The following is a 15431-nucleotide window of genomic DNA, read 5'->3' as shown; positions in this document are numbered from 1 at the left end:
AGCTTTAAAATAAATTTTAATGGCAGCACGGTGGCACGGTGGTTAGCACTGTTGCCGCACAGCAAGAATGTTCTCCCCGTGTTTGCGTGGGTTCCCTCCGGGTACTCCGGCTTCCTCCCACCGTCCAAAGACATGCAGCTTGTGGGGATAGGTTAATTGGACACTAGGTGTGAATGTGCGAGTGAATGTGAGTGCGAATGGTTGTCTGTCCCTGTGTGTTGGCCCTGCGATAGATTGGCGACCTGTCCAGGGTGTACCCCGCCTCTCGCCCTATGACAGCTGGGATAGGCTGCAGCGCTCCCCGCGACCCTGAAAAGGATAACCGGAAGCAGATGGATGGATGGATGGAGTTAAAAATGTGAATCAAACATTCAAACAACTAACATTAAATAAAAGCACTTAAAAATGTCAGTAACTTCTGTTAAGTAAGTTATCTAGCTTATCCGGTGGTATTGTACAATTCACAGTAGTCTTGTCCAGTGGGTTTTGCAGAGGAGATAACTGGGGAGGGGCTATACCACCCCATGCCCCACCTGTGGACATAGCCCCTGCTTAGAGAGCAATAGACCTAACAGATGCCATCCTTAGAGTCATGCTGCTTGCTTGAACAATCATGTTTTTTAAAAACAAAACACTGACACCAGAATAAAAATAGCAGTGATGACGCATCAGTTTCTACCGTGTCACGGGTTGAAGTGACAAAACGTCCAGCACAGATTACTGTCATCTGAACTTTTAAACACAAACTGCTTCATGCCTATTTTATGCAGCAACAGCCCTGGAACTCTACCAAATATTGGTCATCAATCTGAAAATGACTGGCAGTTACCAGTTTTTATCCCCAGTAATGGCAGGTTTCTGCAAACTGGAGCTTTGTGCAGGCTCATCCATTATTGCCCTATTTATCCCTCCCATCTGTGGGATTTTTCAATACACAGTATATATGAATCATACGTGTCCTAAACGTGAACATTATGTGAGATTTAAAACCATGCCTGACAGCTGCGTGCGCCACGTGCATGTGCTTTAATGAAACACCTGCATATTTACAGATGTTAGCATCTGTTGCAAGTGCCCTGGTTTGAAGGTTTAATTTTAGATGAACAGCCAGATGGTACACAAGAGGATTACTACACTAAGCCTTTGTCATCTGCTGCAACACACTGACTGTTTATAGGGAAATACAAGGTGGACTCCCGCTGGTCTCAGTCTGGTCTGAATTGGGGAGAGCTAAATAAACATAAAAATATTTAAGTTTGAGGTTATTTAGTTGCAATTTTTTTAGACCACAGCTTACACCAATTAAATGTACAAGGTGCCCTAAGCTTGTTTTACAGGTCACTGAACTTTATCGCTCTGACTTACTGGCCAGAGCAGATATTTTTACTGCACTGTTGACATGGCACGTAAGCACAGGTGTTACTAAGAATAGCAGCATTTCATTGTGTACGAGTGCACCTGTGGGCTGTAATAGTAACAGAAACCTCTAGAAAGAATTCAACCACGGTTCTACTATTTATCCCAGTGTTTCTGTAAAATGTAAAACTTTTTCTTTGATAAGACTCATATTATCTATAATATTAATGTACTTTTTGTTTGTTTTAGGGTTGTTTTTTGTTTGTTTTCAGTGGGGTGACAGAGGTGGAAGGCACAAAGAAACTGAATATCTGATTTTCATTACATTGGATCCCAAAATTTGCTTTGTTATCTAATAACTTTAGTCAAGTGACAGAACATGCCTTTTGGAACCTTAAATAGAAACTATAATCCTACTTAAGAAGAGCAAGTTTTAGAATCAAAATATACTTAAAATTATGGCCTAATCTTAAGGGCTGCAAAATCTGAAACAGTCACACAGCAAAAGATCTATCTGTGCATGTTCATGACTCCCCCCCCATAAATTTCATAGCCGCATGAATTTGCATGCTGTCCAAAGGAGGGACATGTCACCGTAACAACCAAGAAACCAGAGCTGTAGAAAAACTGTTGTATTTCAACCCAAACTGTGATCTTTTTCTAAACCTAAATGAGTAGCTTTTAATTCCAAAACTCCACAAAGCCATTTCCCAACACTAACCAAGTTCTTTGTTAATGTTTAAACTGAACCGAGTTGTTTTCAGTGCCCCAACTAACATATTTGGAATAAATAAATAAATATAAAATACAATGAATGTATGAAATACGGAACATGCCATGAAATTCGTGTTCTGAATGAGCAATCAACAGATTAGAGGTCATGACAATTTTACAAACTGCCATGACAGTGTGTACAGCAACGGAAGTAGAAGTACTCCTGTAGAATGTCCTTTTTCAATATCATACCCTGAAATATAAACCACATATCCATTACTCGATCATAATTAACTCATAATTACTTGATCAACAGTTTATTAATATGCATTATTATAATGCATATACAGCACAAGTACAGTTATTTGACTGTGGGCAGTATTGCATGTCACTTAACTAAGTTATCATTCCCAATATGTGATCCAGTGCAGACAAAATTCCAAAAAATCTCCATCAGCAACATGTGCCAAAAAACATCACATGGACATATTTACTTTGTTTAAATTACTTTATTTCTCCCCCCCAAAAAAAACACATTACGAACCTCTTTAACCCATTACATAAGTGCTATACCAGAGAATTTCTTCAGCAATTACATCCAGCACAGTCTGTTTATTGTACTGTGAATGTGGTCCAATCTATGGTTGACATATGTGGCCTTTTGGTTGTTTTGTGACATTTTTCTGTATTTTCACTCCAAATAAAACCTGAAACACCACCAAGTGGAAATAAATAGAAAACAGAGAATAATACAAATGACTTCTGTGGGATGCAAAATTAAACTGACAGATTTAACTCATCCGTTAAAGCGCCCCAGGATAAACCAGACACTTTCAAAAATCAAAGTAAGATCTCTGTGTTATCTTCTTTACTTTGACAGGTATCTTGTACCACACAGTGCAATCCACATCTTTACATGCTTTCAAAGCATTCATGTTGATCTAGCAGTTAGATAGGATTTGTCTCTATAAGATAACATCAGTCATCTGGTTTATGCTGCTAGCAGTAAACACGACTGTCTCAGGCTCCATGGAAGATAAAAGTGAAGCTCGAGTCATGATGGTGTTTACTTCCTCCTGCCGCTACCGCCGTTAGCTAGAATCATCACCAGCCTGATGAAAATATTCAGTGTGTCCATGTAAATCCCCATACACCTGTAAGATTAAATTAATAAATGCATCAGATCCACATATCGGTACAAATAGATTACCAACAATAATCTTCAAAACCAGTTATTTTTAGTGTACTTTAATTCCTGAAGTGACTTACGCATTGATAGGGTCATATTTCTGTACGCCATAGAGTGGGTGTGTCTCTGCCTTCTTGATAACCTTCTGTGTATCATAGAGGAGGAACATACTGAACAGGACCAGGCCTCCATAGACAGCAATGGAGTAGAGCCCTGCTCCGAATGCTGAGGTGGGTGGCAGGAACATTGATCCTGAAGAAGACAAAAGAAAGTTCAAATTGAGTCTGACAAGTACAATTTCTGTGCAGCTGTCAACTAAAAGTTACAATATAGAAAACTAATAGGTAGGTAATGATACAGCTATAATACTGCCCAACACACATATGCGAGTATGAATCTGATGCCTGGCTGTAGCTTCTGTAAAAACATTTGAAACTTGTAGCTGGCTGTCACAGACCTTAACTTGGGAGATTCAATTGTTAACCACCTTGCAGTTATTTATACATTTATATTAATTCATAAATATGTCTTAACTGCAAAGTGAACTGAATTTTGAAATAACTTAGCTTTTCTGGACAGAGACGCACACTATCCACCCCATTTTCTATTTACTTCTTATACCCAAACTACACCGTAGGTGTACACCTTCTCTTACAAAGTACCCAATAAGAAGATACAGAGAAGACTGAGAAAGCCCTTTTACAGATACATTTCCCAATATACATTTCACTTCACCGACTCCACTACGGTTTAATTTGAACATATATGTTACCCCTGACAACACACAAACACTGTGCTATGTATTACTTTTTAGCATTTAATTACTGTATAGTATTAAAATGCATTTCTACACAAAAATGATATCTACTGTAATGTCATGGGAATCAAAAATCATTTGGATGAAGAAAGAAAAACTAATTTACTTATCAGATTAGGTTTTGAAGCTGTATTTATATTGTTATTATGAAAATGTCAAGCTTTGTGTGGTTCTACAGGAACAAAAACACAATAAATACAGTCAAAATCCTGCATTCAATACTTTGCTTTAGTCTTAAAGCATTTAGTGAAATGATGTGCATTTAGAAATTGTTTATCATAATATAAGTACTTCACCACAGAACCACTTTGATGCAAAAAGGACACTGCTGTTTAAATATGTGACACCCTATAAATAGAGTGCATTACATTAGGTTGGAGATCAGACTTTCAACAATGACAAAAAACAAAAAAAAAACCCAACACAACAACAACAACAAAAAAGCAGCCGCTCCCTTATACTTTTCAATGAAACCACAGAGTGAAATACAAAGATAATATTATCAGGAACATTTTCAGCCTGAATGCTCACTAGCTTGTAATACTCATAGCTATCTATAAACAGGATTGATGAAATAAAAGTGCTTTATACTAACCAAGAGAGGAGGCAAACACCACTCCAAATCCAACAGCCAATGGCCCTCCCATATTGAGGAACTTCTCACTTGGGGCACACATTGCAACAGTAGACAGACCTCCCACGATGCCCGCGGTGTACCAGGCAGCCCTCACCATCAGAGGCCCTCCCAGGAGAGTGAGGGGGGCAATCACAGCTCCCATCACACCTTATCAATTATTGAAAAAACAGTTTTAAAAAAAACCCAAACGATTTATTTTAAAAAACAAATGATATTAGTGCTATCAACTAGTGTATTGTTGAAGCAGCTTTTTCCTCTAACCTGTTCTAAGCCTGCCTTCTAGTGTTCACCCAAGGCAACTACATACCAGAGACAACAGGGCTGAGAAATTTCTTAAAAGATATTTAAAAACACAAACCTGCGTGGAGCATCCAAGCAAGATGTTTTGGCACTGGGCTGTGCTCATATGAAATGGACCTGACCAGCATACCCGCACCAATCATCGCAGCAAAAGTTGCTCCAATTGCCTAGGTGGGAACAAACAAATCATCATATTAATAAGTTCAACGGAAAAATTCAAGCACATCAGATAAACTACGGTTTAAAAATTGGTATATGACTAAATAAGATCTGTAATATGTAATTCTAAGGTTAAAAAAATAATAATGGTGCAGTGAAGTGAAGACCATTAAAAAACAAAAAACCAAGCAAGTATTGTAAAGCTTACCAGCCAGGATCCTCTCATCATCAGACCCATTAAAGCTGGGGTCCTACTCACAGCTACAGCTGACAGAGCCGTCAGCCCAACACTGCCTGCAAAGTACATGTAGGTAGAGTGGATCCTGTCCTTCACATACTGAGGCCAGATCCTGTACAAAGATGAAAAGAAGCCTTTAGTTTGTATGATTTCTACTGGTCTGCATTTCAAAATAAAATTCAAGTGCTGTTGGTAAAATAAATCTGTTACTCACATTGCTTTCTCTATGGCACCGATATCATTAGCCATGCCAAGTCCATAATAGCACAGAGCTCCAAGGCCAACTGCTGCACCTCCAGCCAGTATCATTCTCCCCATGCTATCAACTTCAGACACATAACAAAAATCATTTGAGATACATTTTATATTTTCGCCTCAGAGGAAACAAGGTTTACTATAACAAAACCATTTCATACCATGAGATCTCACATTTTTCTAAAAATGAAGTTGCATTGCAGGATTTACATTTTAAAATACTTGTTATTTATCTAATACTGGGTTTTGAGTCCCGTCCCCAGCCAATTAATCACAGGTAAGACAGGTTTTTTTCCTCACCTGAATGTATGACATATGGTGTAAACAGTATGTGCTCCTGACAGATTTGCACCTAAGATAATGAAAGCTCTTGGTCCCCTTTCGACATTTGTTAAATCATCTATCAGGAACCTTGGGCTAACCTTGGTATTCCACTCTCACTTTGGATGTTCATGTCAAATCTCAGGTTCAGTCTTGCTTTTATTACTTAAGAAACATTAATAAATTAAGTCATCTTTGTGTTGAAACTTAACAGGTCACCCTTAAGTCAGTAGACAGCATAGAATTCAGGCTATATACGAGTAGAAAATATGTAACGGTGCCAAATGAAGTATGTATCAAAGCATTTACTTTTGATGGCTGTATCAGTGGCTGGTTCAAAAGCTGCTTCCTTTAGCTGGTCTCTGGTTGTCCTTGCACGGCGAAACCCAAACCTGGCCTTTGAGGAATAACCCTGAAAGAAGCAGCAGCAGCTTTACATGAATCTTCAAATGTTGAACATGAGTTAGGGTTTCACACCCACCATCAATCAAAAGTGGGGAAGCAGCAAATACCCAGTTTCAAAAAAATACCATGTTTACATAACAAATTAGAGCAGTGGCAATCTGACATTTGCACTTTTACTAGTCCAGCAGCAAGCACCAGTTCTTTGCAGTTGCACCCCCTGTGATCATTACAAACTTATGACTAAAATTTATAAGGTGTTCTACCAATATTATCCAAGATGAAAAATTAAGCATAGCTGCATTTTTAGTACTTTACAAAGCAATGGTTTTCAGGCATGTTTTGCCCATACGTGCATTGATCTCTACAAAACAGCATCCTAAATTTCTTTTAAATTGTATTGGTTAATAAAGGCAGACCATCTGAACCGATTGCGTGTTGCTTTGCAGTCCACTCAACTTGATTATAACTTGCCTCTACCACCTTATCAGACAGCTTCATAAAGTCGGTAGAAGTCCATAAAACTCAGTTCCAATACTATTTTGAAGGCCACAATTTTTTTCCAGCACAGATATTTACTTTCTAAGTTTTTCTTTGGCTTGATTGGCAACAATCATAAACACCTCCCAATAAACAATGCTGACATCTGTGAAGCAGCTGAAGCCATAACATGCAAAACGATGAAAATGTGGCCCAAGTGCAACCCACAATTTATATTAAAAGCACTGACTCAGGTGTCAGCATTACTGCTACAACTCAGCCATAGATGTGGTCCAGATGTCAGGTGTGCTTAAACATACCGTTTATCACAGCTGTCAGACCCAGCACATGTACTAACCCGTGTAAAAAGCCTGACTCATGACATCTGGACTACACAACAAAGATTAGGCCCAAATGTGATGGTATATTTTCTACTGACATTTTTCCTTTATTTTACTTCACTATGTATTAATTGGTGTATAGCTGAGACGAAAGCCCAAATACTTGCCAGGAGGCACTTTATTTGGGAAACACTGCTACAAAGTCTGGCTAATGAAGGGTGAATGCAGCAACCACAAAGCATAGAAATGTCAAAAAGGCTGTGTGTGTGAGAGAGAGAGAGCCTGGCGATAAAGTTTACAGTACCTGCTGGGGCCTGAACAGGGGTGAACAGGTCTTCAAGATGGGTGACCGCAGGGCTGGGGAGCCCTGAGTAAGCACTGGTCGGAGCCCAGCAAGCGGGAGAGCCTTCAGGCACGTTAGCCTCGCCACCAACATTGTCACGATATATTACTGTCCCGTGTCACTCTAAAACACAAACACGGAGAAGAAATGTTTTGAGAGGAATTCGTGTGACAGAAAGCTGAACTTTGAGCTAAGAGTCACAAAAACAGTGTAAAATGTGCTCTTGCACTAAAAAACGCCACAAAAATTGAGCTAGCTAATGCCGTAATATCATGCGACTAACCCTTAGCCTAACGACCGCTGAACAAACACACATTTAACTACAGACTAAATATGTCTTATCTGTTATATGGCTACAACGTTCAAAATACTAAATAGAAAGTAAATGTTACATACCGAGAGAAATGTCGTCTATCACCTTTCCAGAAACAAGTGCGCAACTTTCTGACGCCACAGTTTTGTAACCTTCCTGAAAATTCTTTACTTATGCGTCATCACTAAGCGACAGATTTGATGGGAATTGTAGTTCTAACGCAGTGATCCTCAATATTGCGTTGAAGACGTTATACCTTTTCGGCGGATAAAGAGAAAACGATCTTAATGCGAATAAAGTACATGTAAAATTTCCCGTAAACAACCTGCGGCTGCAAGAGTTTATTCAACAACCTATCAGATGTTAAGTCTCCATGGCATGACAGTGTTATATAATTTGCATTATTACATCATTTTTTTAAGGTTTACTACTGAGAGAGCAAAAAAAGAGAGCAAAAATGTGTTATGTTGTTTTTAACCGATCAAAGAACAATTAATTAAAACAATGCATTTTGTTTAGTAATTATTATCAACAGTTCTTTAGAGGGTGGCATTTTCAGTTTTTATCTCTGATGTGCTCTAATCACACTGCTATTAAAAAACTGTTTATCATCTTTTCTCAGAAAAATACTGAATGCATACCTAACAACTCATTATGATGAGTACCAATCAGATTTCATCACCAATTAAACCCATCAACAACCTAAAGACCTAAAGATCACCAGTGATTAGAAGACTCATGATCGACACTGACTTCTTGACTTCTTAATTCAAAGTCTTTATGATTTTGTTGATTTAGATATGTCATCATGTCTAAAGGGTAGAGGTTTCTACATTTCGATTAATAGTTTGAGATCAGGACAAATTTAAAAATTCAATCAGTGGTTCCTCAAATGTCTGTTCTTGGTCCATTACTCTCGAATCTTCCTGCTCTCTCTTGGCCCTATCACAAAGAATAATAAATAAAGAAGAATAAAATATCCAATGCGGATGATACTGATAACTGTGTGTGTATTTACGTTTATTTTTTGTAAACTTATATTCCTCTGGGGTTTTTTTGTTTTTACTTTAATGTTACTGTAAATTTTAAGTTTTTTATCTTGATATTAACAATGTTAAGCTTAAATGTAATGAAATGTGTCATATAAATAAAACTGACATTAAATTGACACTTCCATACTGTTGTGTACTCAAACCACTTTGAAAAGGTCATATGTTGAATTATTACGTTATTCATGTATACAAAAACAATATCATCCTGCAAAGAAGCCATACAAAATTGCTCTTTAGGTTACTCTAAAGTAAAAATGTAAAGTAAGATTGACCCAGCCTATCTTTAACGACGCTATTATGATATCATATCATATAAAAGAAAACCATGTTTATTTGCAGCCCACCTTGTTCCCTCTGTAACCGCTCTGTTATACTTTTCTCCACTAGGTGGAGTGCTCGCCCTTTTTGTTGCGACGACATTAAAAACTAAAAAGTAAAACCTAAAACTGACCCCCAAAAGGAACACATAGGCTATTATTTAGGTAGCACCGCTATATTTAACCTATATTGTTTACCATGTGGTTTATGTGTGCAAAATTAGCTTTTTACTTTAAAGAAAAGGTCCGTGAGGGGCCGTGGCAGTGCGCCAGTGCTCCCTGAAGCTCCGCTCCTTTGGACCAAAGTTTCCCGTGTGATTCAGTGAGTCGCAACTGTTGGATAGATTTGTCATTCAGATCAGCGAGCAGTCTGACCTGCAGCCCCCTCAAACATGATTTCATCTCATCTACGAGTTTTGCTTACTGAAACTAGGCCAGCCTCTCCTTTTGAATTCGATTGTTTTCTGTCATACAAGTGAAGCAGTCTTGGCAAAGTAATGGAATTAATTTCTCTCCGGAGTCGCTCTTTGAGGGAAGGCTGATCAAGTGGATGAAAAGCGGGACGCCTTCAGAGACCGCAGTTCATTTATAATGGTGGGTACAGAGAGCGGACAAGCTGTTCTTTACATATTCGCATGATATTTTAGAAATGAATAAAGAAAAACTAACACGTCATTAACACTTGGCTACAACGACATCACTCCAAGTGACTCGTGACTTTTCATTCAGTTTTTTTCTTTTTTTATTAAGAAAGCATGATTTCGGTTTGTCCTTGTGACCCTTTAATGCGGCACATGATCTCCAGAGAGACTGCTGCTTCTGTCTGACTTCCTCCCCCCTTTGCCCTTCTGTCTTTTAGTGTGGCGTCTTTATAAACTAACAGATAAAGTTGCCGGAAAATTAGCACAATTTATTTACAGTAAAAACCTGCCCTCTGCCTAAACAACTGCATGCATGTGTTTATGGCTTACAGATGTGTTGCATGACCCCCACAGCTGCTCTGAAATAACCACAATGACTAAACACACATGCATATCCCCCTGTATAATCTTAATTAAGGGGGTATAGGTCATGTCGTGGGGAAAATGGGTTGTTTCATTCTTGTCTATGCGTTTCCCCTTGATTTTACTCAGACCGTTACCCTCAAACTAAAACCAGTTAGGACAACTCGAGTGATTTTAGCAGTTTCTACAGGTTTGTAGCCCAAACTCATTCACTATTAATTCAATAAACTATTGGAAACGTTTTTAGTTACTGAGTAAATAACTTAGAGTACAATATTTCCTCAGATGATTATAAAAATCTTCCCATAATGACTTAATGCAACTAAATATATACAAAAAAAATTCCCACTGTAATCCCTTTATCTTTTTTTATCTATCAGAAAAATGTGTTGGACACCGCAGTGCACATTTGCAATGCAATCCGGAGCAAGATGGGTTTGGTTGGCTGGTGTTTAATTTGTCTCCACATAAGATTTACATTAAATAAGAGGCAGCTATTAAAAGCATTTGTAACAAGATGATAAATGGTGCAGTGGCAGTTTTGTTATGAGCAGATGATCAAACGTGTCATATGCCTCAGTGGTTTGTGAATATTCAAGAATGTCAGTTTCTTTTTTTCTGCTTTACCCAGCAGATGCAATAGGCTGAGATAATTGGTGTACATCTAATTTACCATATAAATGACAAAACATCAGACTACTTATTTTCTTGATGAATGGTTGATGTTGAATATTTTTGTTTATTTTGAATCATATATGAGGAGAACTACACACTCAATCCCATAGAACTGTAAGTGTTACAGAAAGAGACATTTTTGTTGCTAATCATCCTCTTGTGTCTTATCTCACTCATTTAATTTGGTGCAGTTGTCTTATCTGACCAGTTCTAGATGACTTGGACCATCCACGAGCTTAGTCACTGACCCTGTGACGTCTGAATGACCTGAAAGTTTATGTTCTGCAATCTCTACCCAAAGGAAGGTTTAAACTCACTCCATGTGTAAAGAGGCCTTTGTGGTTGTGGCATGCGGCAAGGTGGTGCAAGACAGCGCTGAGTTTTCCTTCCAGTGAAAACGTGTCTCAGTACACAGGCTGTTCACCTTTTCATTACGTGCCGTTCCACGTCAACAGTGCTCTATTGGAGCTGTAAACTTCCCATTCCCACTCAGAGAATTTCGCAGGGAGTGTCTAACCATTCCCCATGTTTAGACTGCAGTCATCTGAACTGGCTTCTGTTCTCAAACATGGCCCTGGACAGAAGTTGTAACAGGATGTGAGAAGCGGACCTCCAGGTGTGAAACACAGAAAGGCAAAGATATTAAAGAATTGAGAAAACAGTGGTCATCCAACTGGGTTTCCAACAGGATTTGGCATCTTATCCTTGCCTGATACAGTTAAATGAAAAGGTTGGCCTGTTACTTATGGATCTTAACCCCCACCTCCACCCCACAATCTCCCAAAAAACAGCAGTTTGATGATGCTTTGCAAATATCCTCCAGGTGGAGGCTGCCTCATTTGCTCTTGCTGTGGTATTGACCCAACACTAGCAGACAAGGTAAGCAGGATTATGCTTAATTCTCAAGATTAGTCAGGGATCTGAGTCAAGCTACCATTATCTTAAAAGTGAACCAATATTAATCTTTCAAGAATGTGCAAGACATTCACAAATAGTCCCCATTAAATCCACCCTTATCTTCATTTGATTACCCACCACTTGCCCTCTGCAGACTTATAAAACAACCGAATGGCCTCCAGGCTCAGAGCACGGCAATTTATGGTTCAGTGACAAGCAGGATTTCCCCTTTCAATTCCACGACTCTGCAGTCCTGTTAGCATTTGGACTTCTATTAGTCCTTGTGTAAGATATCCTCCTGGTGTTGACATGGAGGAGTAGCTGGCATTTTGGACTGTTCTGTGATCTACATCAGTGGGAGGTAAAGGATCTCACTCCAAGCCAGACAACTCTGGAGTTTTTCTGGCAAGCAGCTTGACAGCTGTGGGATTGCAGTTTAATTGACAAAATTGTCCTTGATTGCAGTCTGTACCCACATTTCTTTGTGCCTTAATAGTTGTTTATCCACTCGTTTTTGAAAGCAACTTCTACAAAGACTAACTCATAAATACAGTTTGCACCATCCCTCAAACTTGCAGTGGTGGGTGGGCATGTACCTGAAACGCACTGCTGGACTTAAAGATAACAAGTACTTCCTCATGGCAAGGACTAGCTTAAATTCCAATGGGAAACAATGTGTTATACCTTTTTGTATTTTTAACATCTTATTATAGGTGGGGGTTTTTTCTTTAGTAAGTGACTCTCATCATAGTTTTGCAGAAAACAGTGGTGCTGTATGCAGCTAACAAATTCAGAAATAAAAGAAGAGCGGAACCTCTGTGACTCAGCATCACAGTGCATTGTTAGGTTCCCCATTTACAAAAATAGTAAAACGAGTGTTCTACCACAGCCTTGCTCAAATGTGTAAAATTTGTAGCTGACAGTTTGATGTTTATTTCATTTGCAGGATAAAACATTTTCTACAACAGGGAACACAAATAACTGGATGGCTCTTTAAGAACACAACTGGTGACTTGGCGAGATTGGCAGAAGCTATTAAGTCTGTAAAAGCATATCCAGGCTCAGCCACATCCAAGAATGAAGATCAAATACACTCTACCCATTGTCTTTTTTATGGCACTTGTTATCATTGAGAAAGAAAACAACATTATCTCAAGGTAAGTCAATTTCAATCATGAAAGGAGGATTGAATTCTTTTCTGAACGAGATATTAGATATTAAAAAAATGCTTTAGATGTCAAGGCTCTGACTCTATGTTAACCTGAAATGTAACATGCGTTTGGTTTCTCTCATGCTTTCAGGGTGTCAGATAAGCTAAAGCAGACCCCCCAAACCTCTCAACAACCCAGCAGTTTGTCCAACGTACTGCTGAAGCACAGTAGTTTCCGTCTGTCAATCAGCAAGAGGAACGTCACGCTGATGAAGCCGCGGGTGGAGGACTACAGCGAGCACCGAGGGGCATTGAGAAGGGGTAGAAAACACATTCTCCTGCTAGCCACAACTAGGACGGGCTCTTCATTTGTGGGCGAGTTTTTCAACCAGCAGGGAGACAACATGTTTTACCTGTTTGAGCCTCTGTGGCATGTGGAAAAGATGTTGACTTTGGACACTGGAGGCACCAATGCTACAGCGGCAGCCAAAGCATACCGTGATGTGCTCCAAAAACTCTTCCTGTGTGACTTTTCTTTGCTAGAAACCTTCATCGACCCCCTTCCCGTGGACCACATCACCCCAGCCCTCTTTCGCAGGGAGTCCAGCAGCTCTCTGTGTGAGAAGTCTGTCTGCAGCCCTGTTGTCAAAGGGGTTTTTGAACGATATCACTGTAAGACCAGCCGCTGTGGTCCCCTGAACCTGACAATGGCGTCTGAATCCTGCCTTAAGAAAGAGCACATTGCCATCAAGTCGGTACGAGTGCGCCAGCTCGAGACTCTGCGTCCTTTGGCTGAGGACCCACGTCTTGATGTAAAATTCATCCAGCTGGTTCGCGATCCCCGGGCTATCTTGGCATCACGTATGGTGGCCTTTGCAGCCAAATACAAGAACTGGAAGGAGTGGGCCATGGGTGGAAATGTTCCTATTGACGATGACGAGGTGAGGAAGTTAAAAGGAAATTGCGACAATATCAAAATGTCTGCCGAGTTCGGCCTCAGACAGCCGTTTTGGCTGCGCAGGCGATACATGCTGGTGCGGTATGAGGACATTGCTCGGTTCCCCATGAAGAAAGCAACCGAGATGTACAAGTTTACTGGAATCCCATTCACTCCACAAGTGAAATCCTGGATTCTGAAGAACACCCAGGCCTCGAAGGAGACAAGCGGAGTTTACTCTACACAGAAAAACTCATCTGAACAAGTGGAGAAATGGAGGTTCAAGCTACCATTCAAGATAGCCCAAGTGGTACAGAGAGTTTGTGGACCAACAATGAAGCTTTTTGGGTACAAATTTGTGAGCAGTGAGGAAATGCTAACAGATAAATCTATCAGTCTCATCGAGGACAAAGTGTTCAGCTTTTTATAGACTTTAAAAAATGTTAACTCCAACACTTGATGCAGAAAATTTCAACCTTTCTAAAGCCTCTGTGATAAATTATTTTTATGAAGATCCTGATACGGAGTGATATATTTTCTGATAATGTCCTATTTAAAGTTTTTTTTTTTTACTATTTAAAACAATTTGACAAAGAAAATAGACTGTTGAGCAGAAAATACACATGAAACGTTTAACTATGAAAGCAACAGTCTGGAGTTTTGATAAAATCTTAACATAGAGCACATCTTTGTTTTTGCACTCTGCACAATTTCTTTTCCTGTCTTACACAAATGGTGCTTTCAGCTCGTCCTGCAAACCACTCCCATATTTGTTCCTTAGCAAATATAGAAAGTTATTAGGGAGAGCTTTTGAGCAACAATGAGCTGTTTCAAACATTTCCAGGAACCTCAATTTGTTATTTTTGTAAAGTAACTCCTTAGTTAGTAACATATGCTGCTCTTATGCCAAAGAACCTTGCAGAAACCGCTTTGTATAGCAATGCTCATATACTTGAGAGGAAATACCAGTGTCTTGCCAGGCAACTTCACTTTCGTGTCATTTACAGGTAATGTCCCATGATGATTTATTTATTTTTTCCATTTGCTAAACAGTCATTTATGACAAAGTGTCTGAATGTGCCCCACAGGTTCTACCCCACAATGCAGGGGTGTTTTTGCACATGTATGCTGTAGTTTTTTGTACATGAAAATGTGTTCAGGAATATAAGCACCCATCCTGTAAAACAGACTGTAACAGTGCTACTTTATGTTAACATTCCAACTGCAGCTGGTTTGCAGAATCGTGCAAAGTTTGTCAGGAGGTCTCTGTCTTTTGAAACAAGCCTCTTGGCTGGTGGTAACACGCCTTGACGCTCTGGCCTGTCAGGCAATTTGTTGACACAGAACCTGTTCTTTTTTTTTTTTTTTTTTTAAAGAAAAAGCTTGTTGCAATAAATCTTTACAGTTGAAAAACGTTTTATTTCTGAGGAGGACACATTTTTCACATGAAAGCACTCCATCCAGGAGTGTTAAAATTTAATAAATTGTCTGAAAAGATTTTACATTCTGCTGACAGGAGCATATTGAGCATGAG

At 39.3% G+C, this 15431-nt stretch overlaps 2 protein-coding genes across 2 annotated transcripts; one reads left to right on the top strand and one right to left on the bottom strand.

Moving 5' to 3' along the window:
* Window positions 1–2559: 2559 nt before the first annotated feature.
* Window positions 2560–8062, bottom strand: ghitm (growth hormone inducible transmembrane protein). Its single transcript, XM_006791085.3, has 9 exons — window positions 7949–8062; window positions 7514–7675; window positions 6296–6398; window positions 5625–5736; window positions 5381–5522; window positions 5072–5180; window positions 4672–4860; window positions 3340–3511; window positions 2560–3224 (listed from the first exon to the last, which is right to left on the bottom strand). Exons 2-9 carry the CDS (start codon window positions 7643–7645, stop codon window positions 3137–3139), a joined length of 1047 nt encoding a protein of 348 aa, XP_006791148.2. The 5' UTR covers window positions 7646–7675; window positions 7949–8062; the 3' UTR covers window positions 2560–3136.
* Window positions 8063–9608: 1546 nt separating this feature from the next.
* chst3b (carbohydrate (chondroitin 6) sulfotransferase 3b) lies at window positions 9609–14345 on the top strand. The gene is made up of 3 exons (XM_006791086.3): window positions 9609–9828; window positions 12757–12967; window positions 13112–14345. The coding sequence occupies exons 2-3, from the start codon at window positions 12888–12890 to the stop codon at window positions 14325–14327; spliced, it is 1296 nt and encodes a 431-aa protein (XP_006791149.2). The 5' UTR covers window positions 9609–9828; window positions 12757–12887; the 3' UTR covers window positions 14328–14345.
* Window positions 14346–15431: the final 1086 nt, after the last annotated feature.

This window comes from Neolamprologus brichardi, chromosome 8 (genome assembly GCF_056152115.1).
Source record: "Neolamprologus brichardi isolate AB-2024 chromosome 8, ASM5615211v1, whole genome shotgun sequence".
Lineage (NCBI taxonomy): Eukaryota > Metazoa > Chordata > Actinopteri > Cichliformes > Cichlidae > Neolamprologus > Neolamprologus brichardi.
The sequence above is the reverse complement of the archived record's forward strand: the minus strand, read 5'-3'. Positions and strand labels throughout refer to the sequence as shown.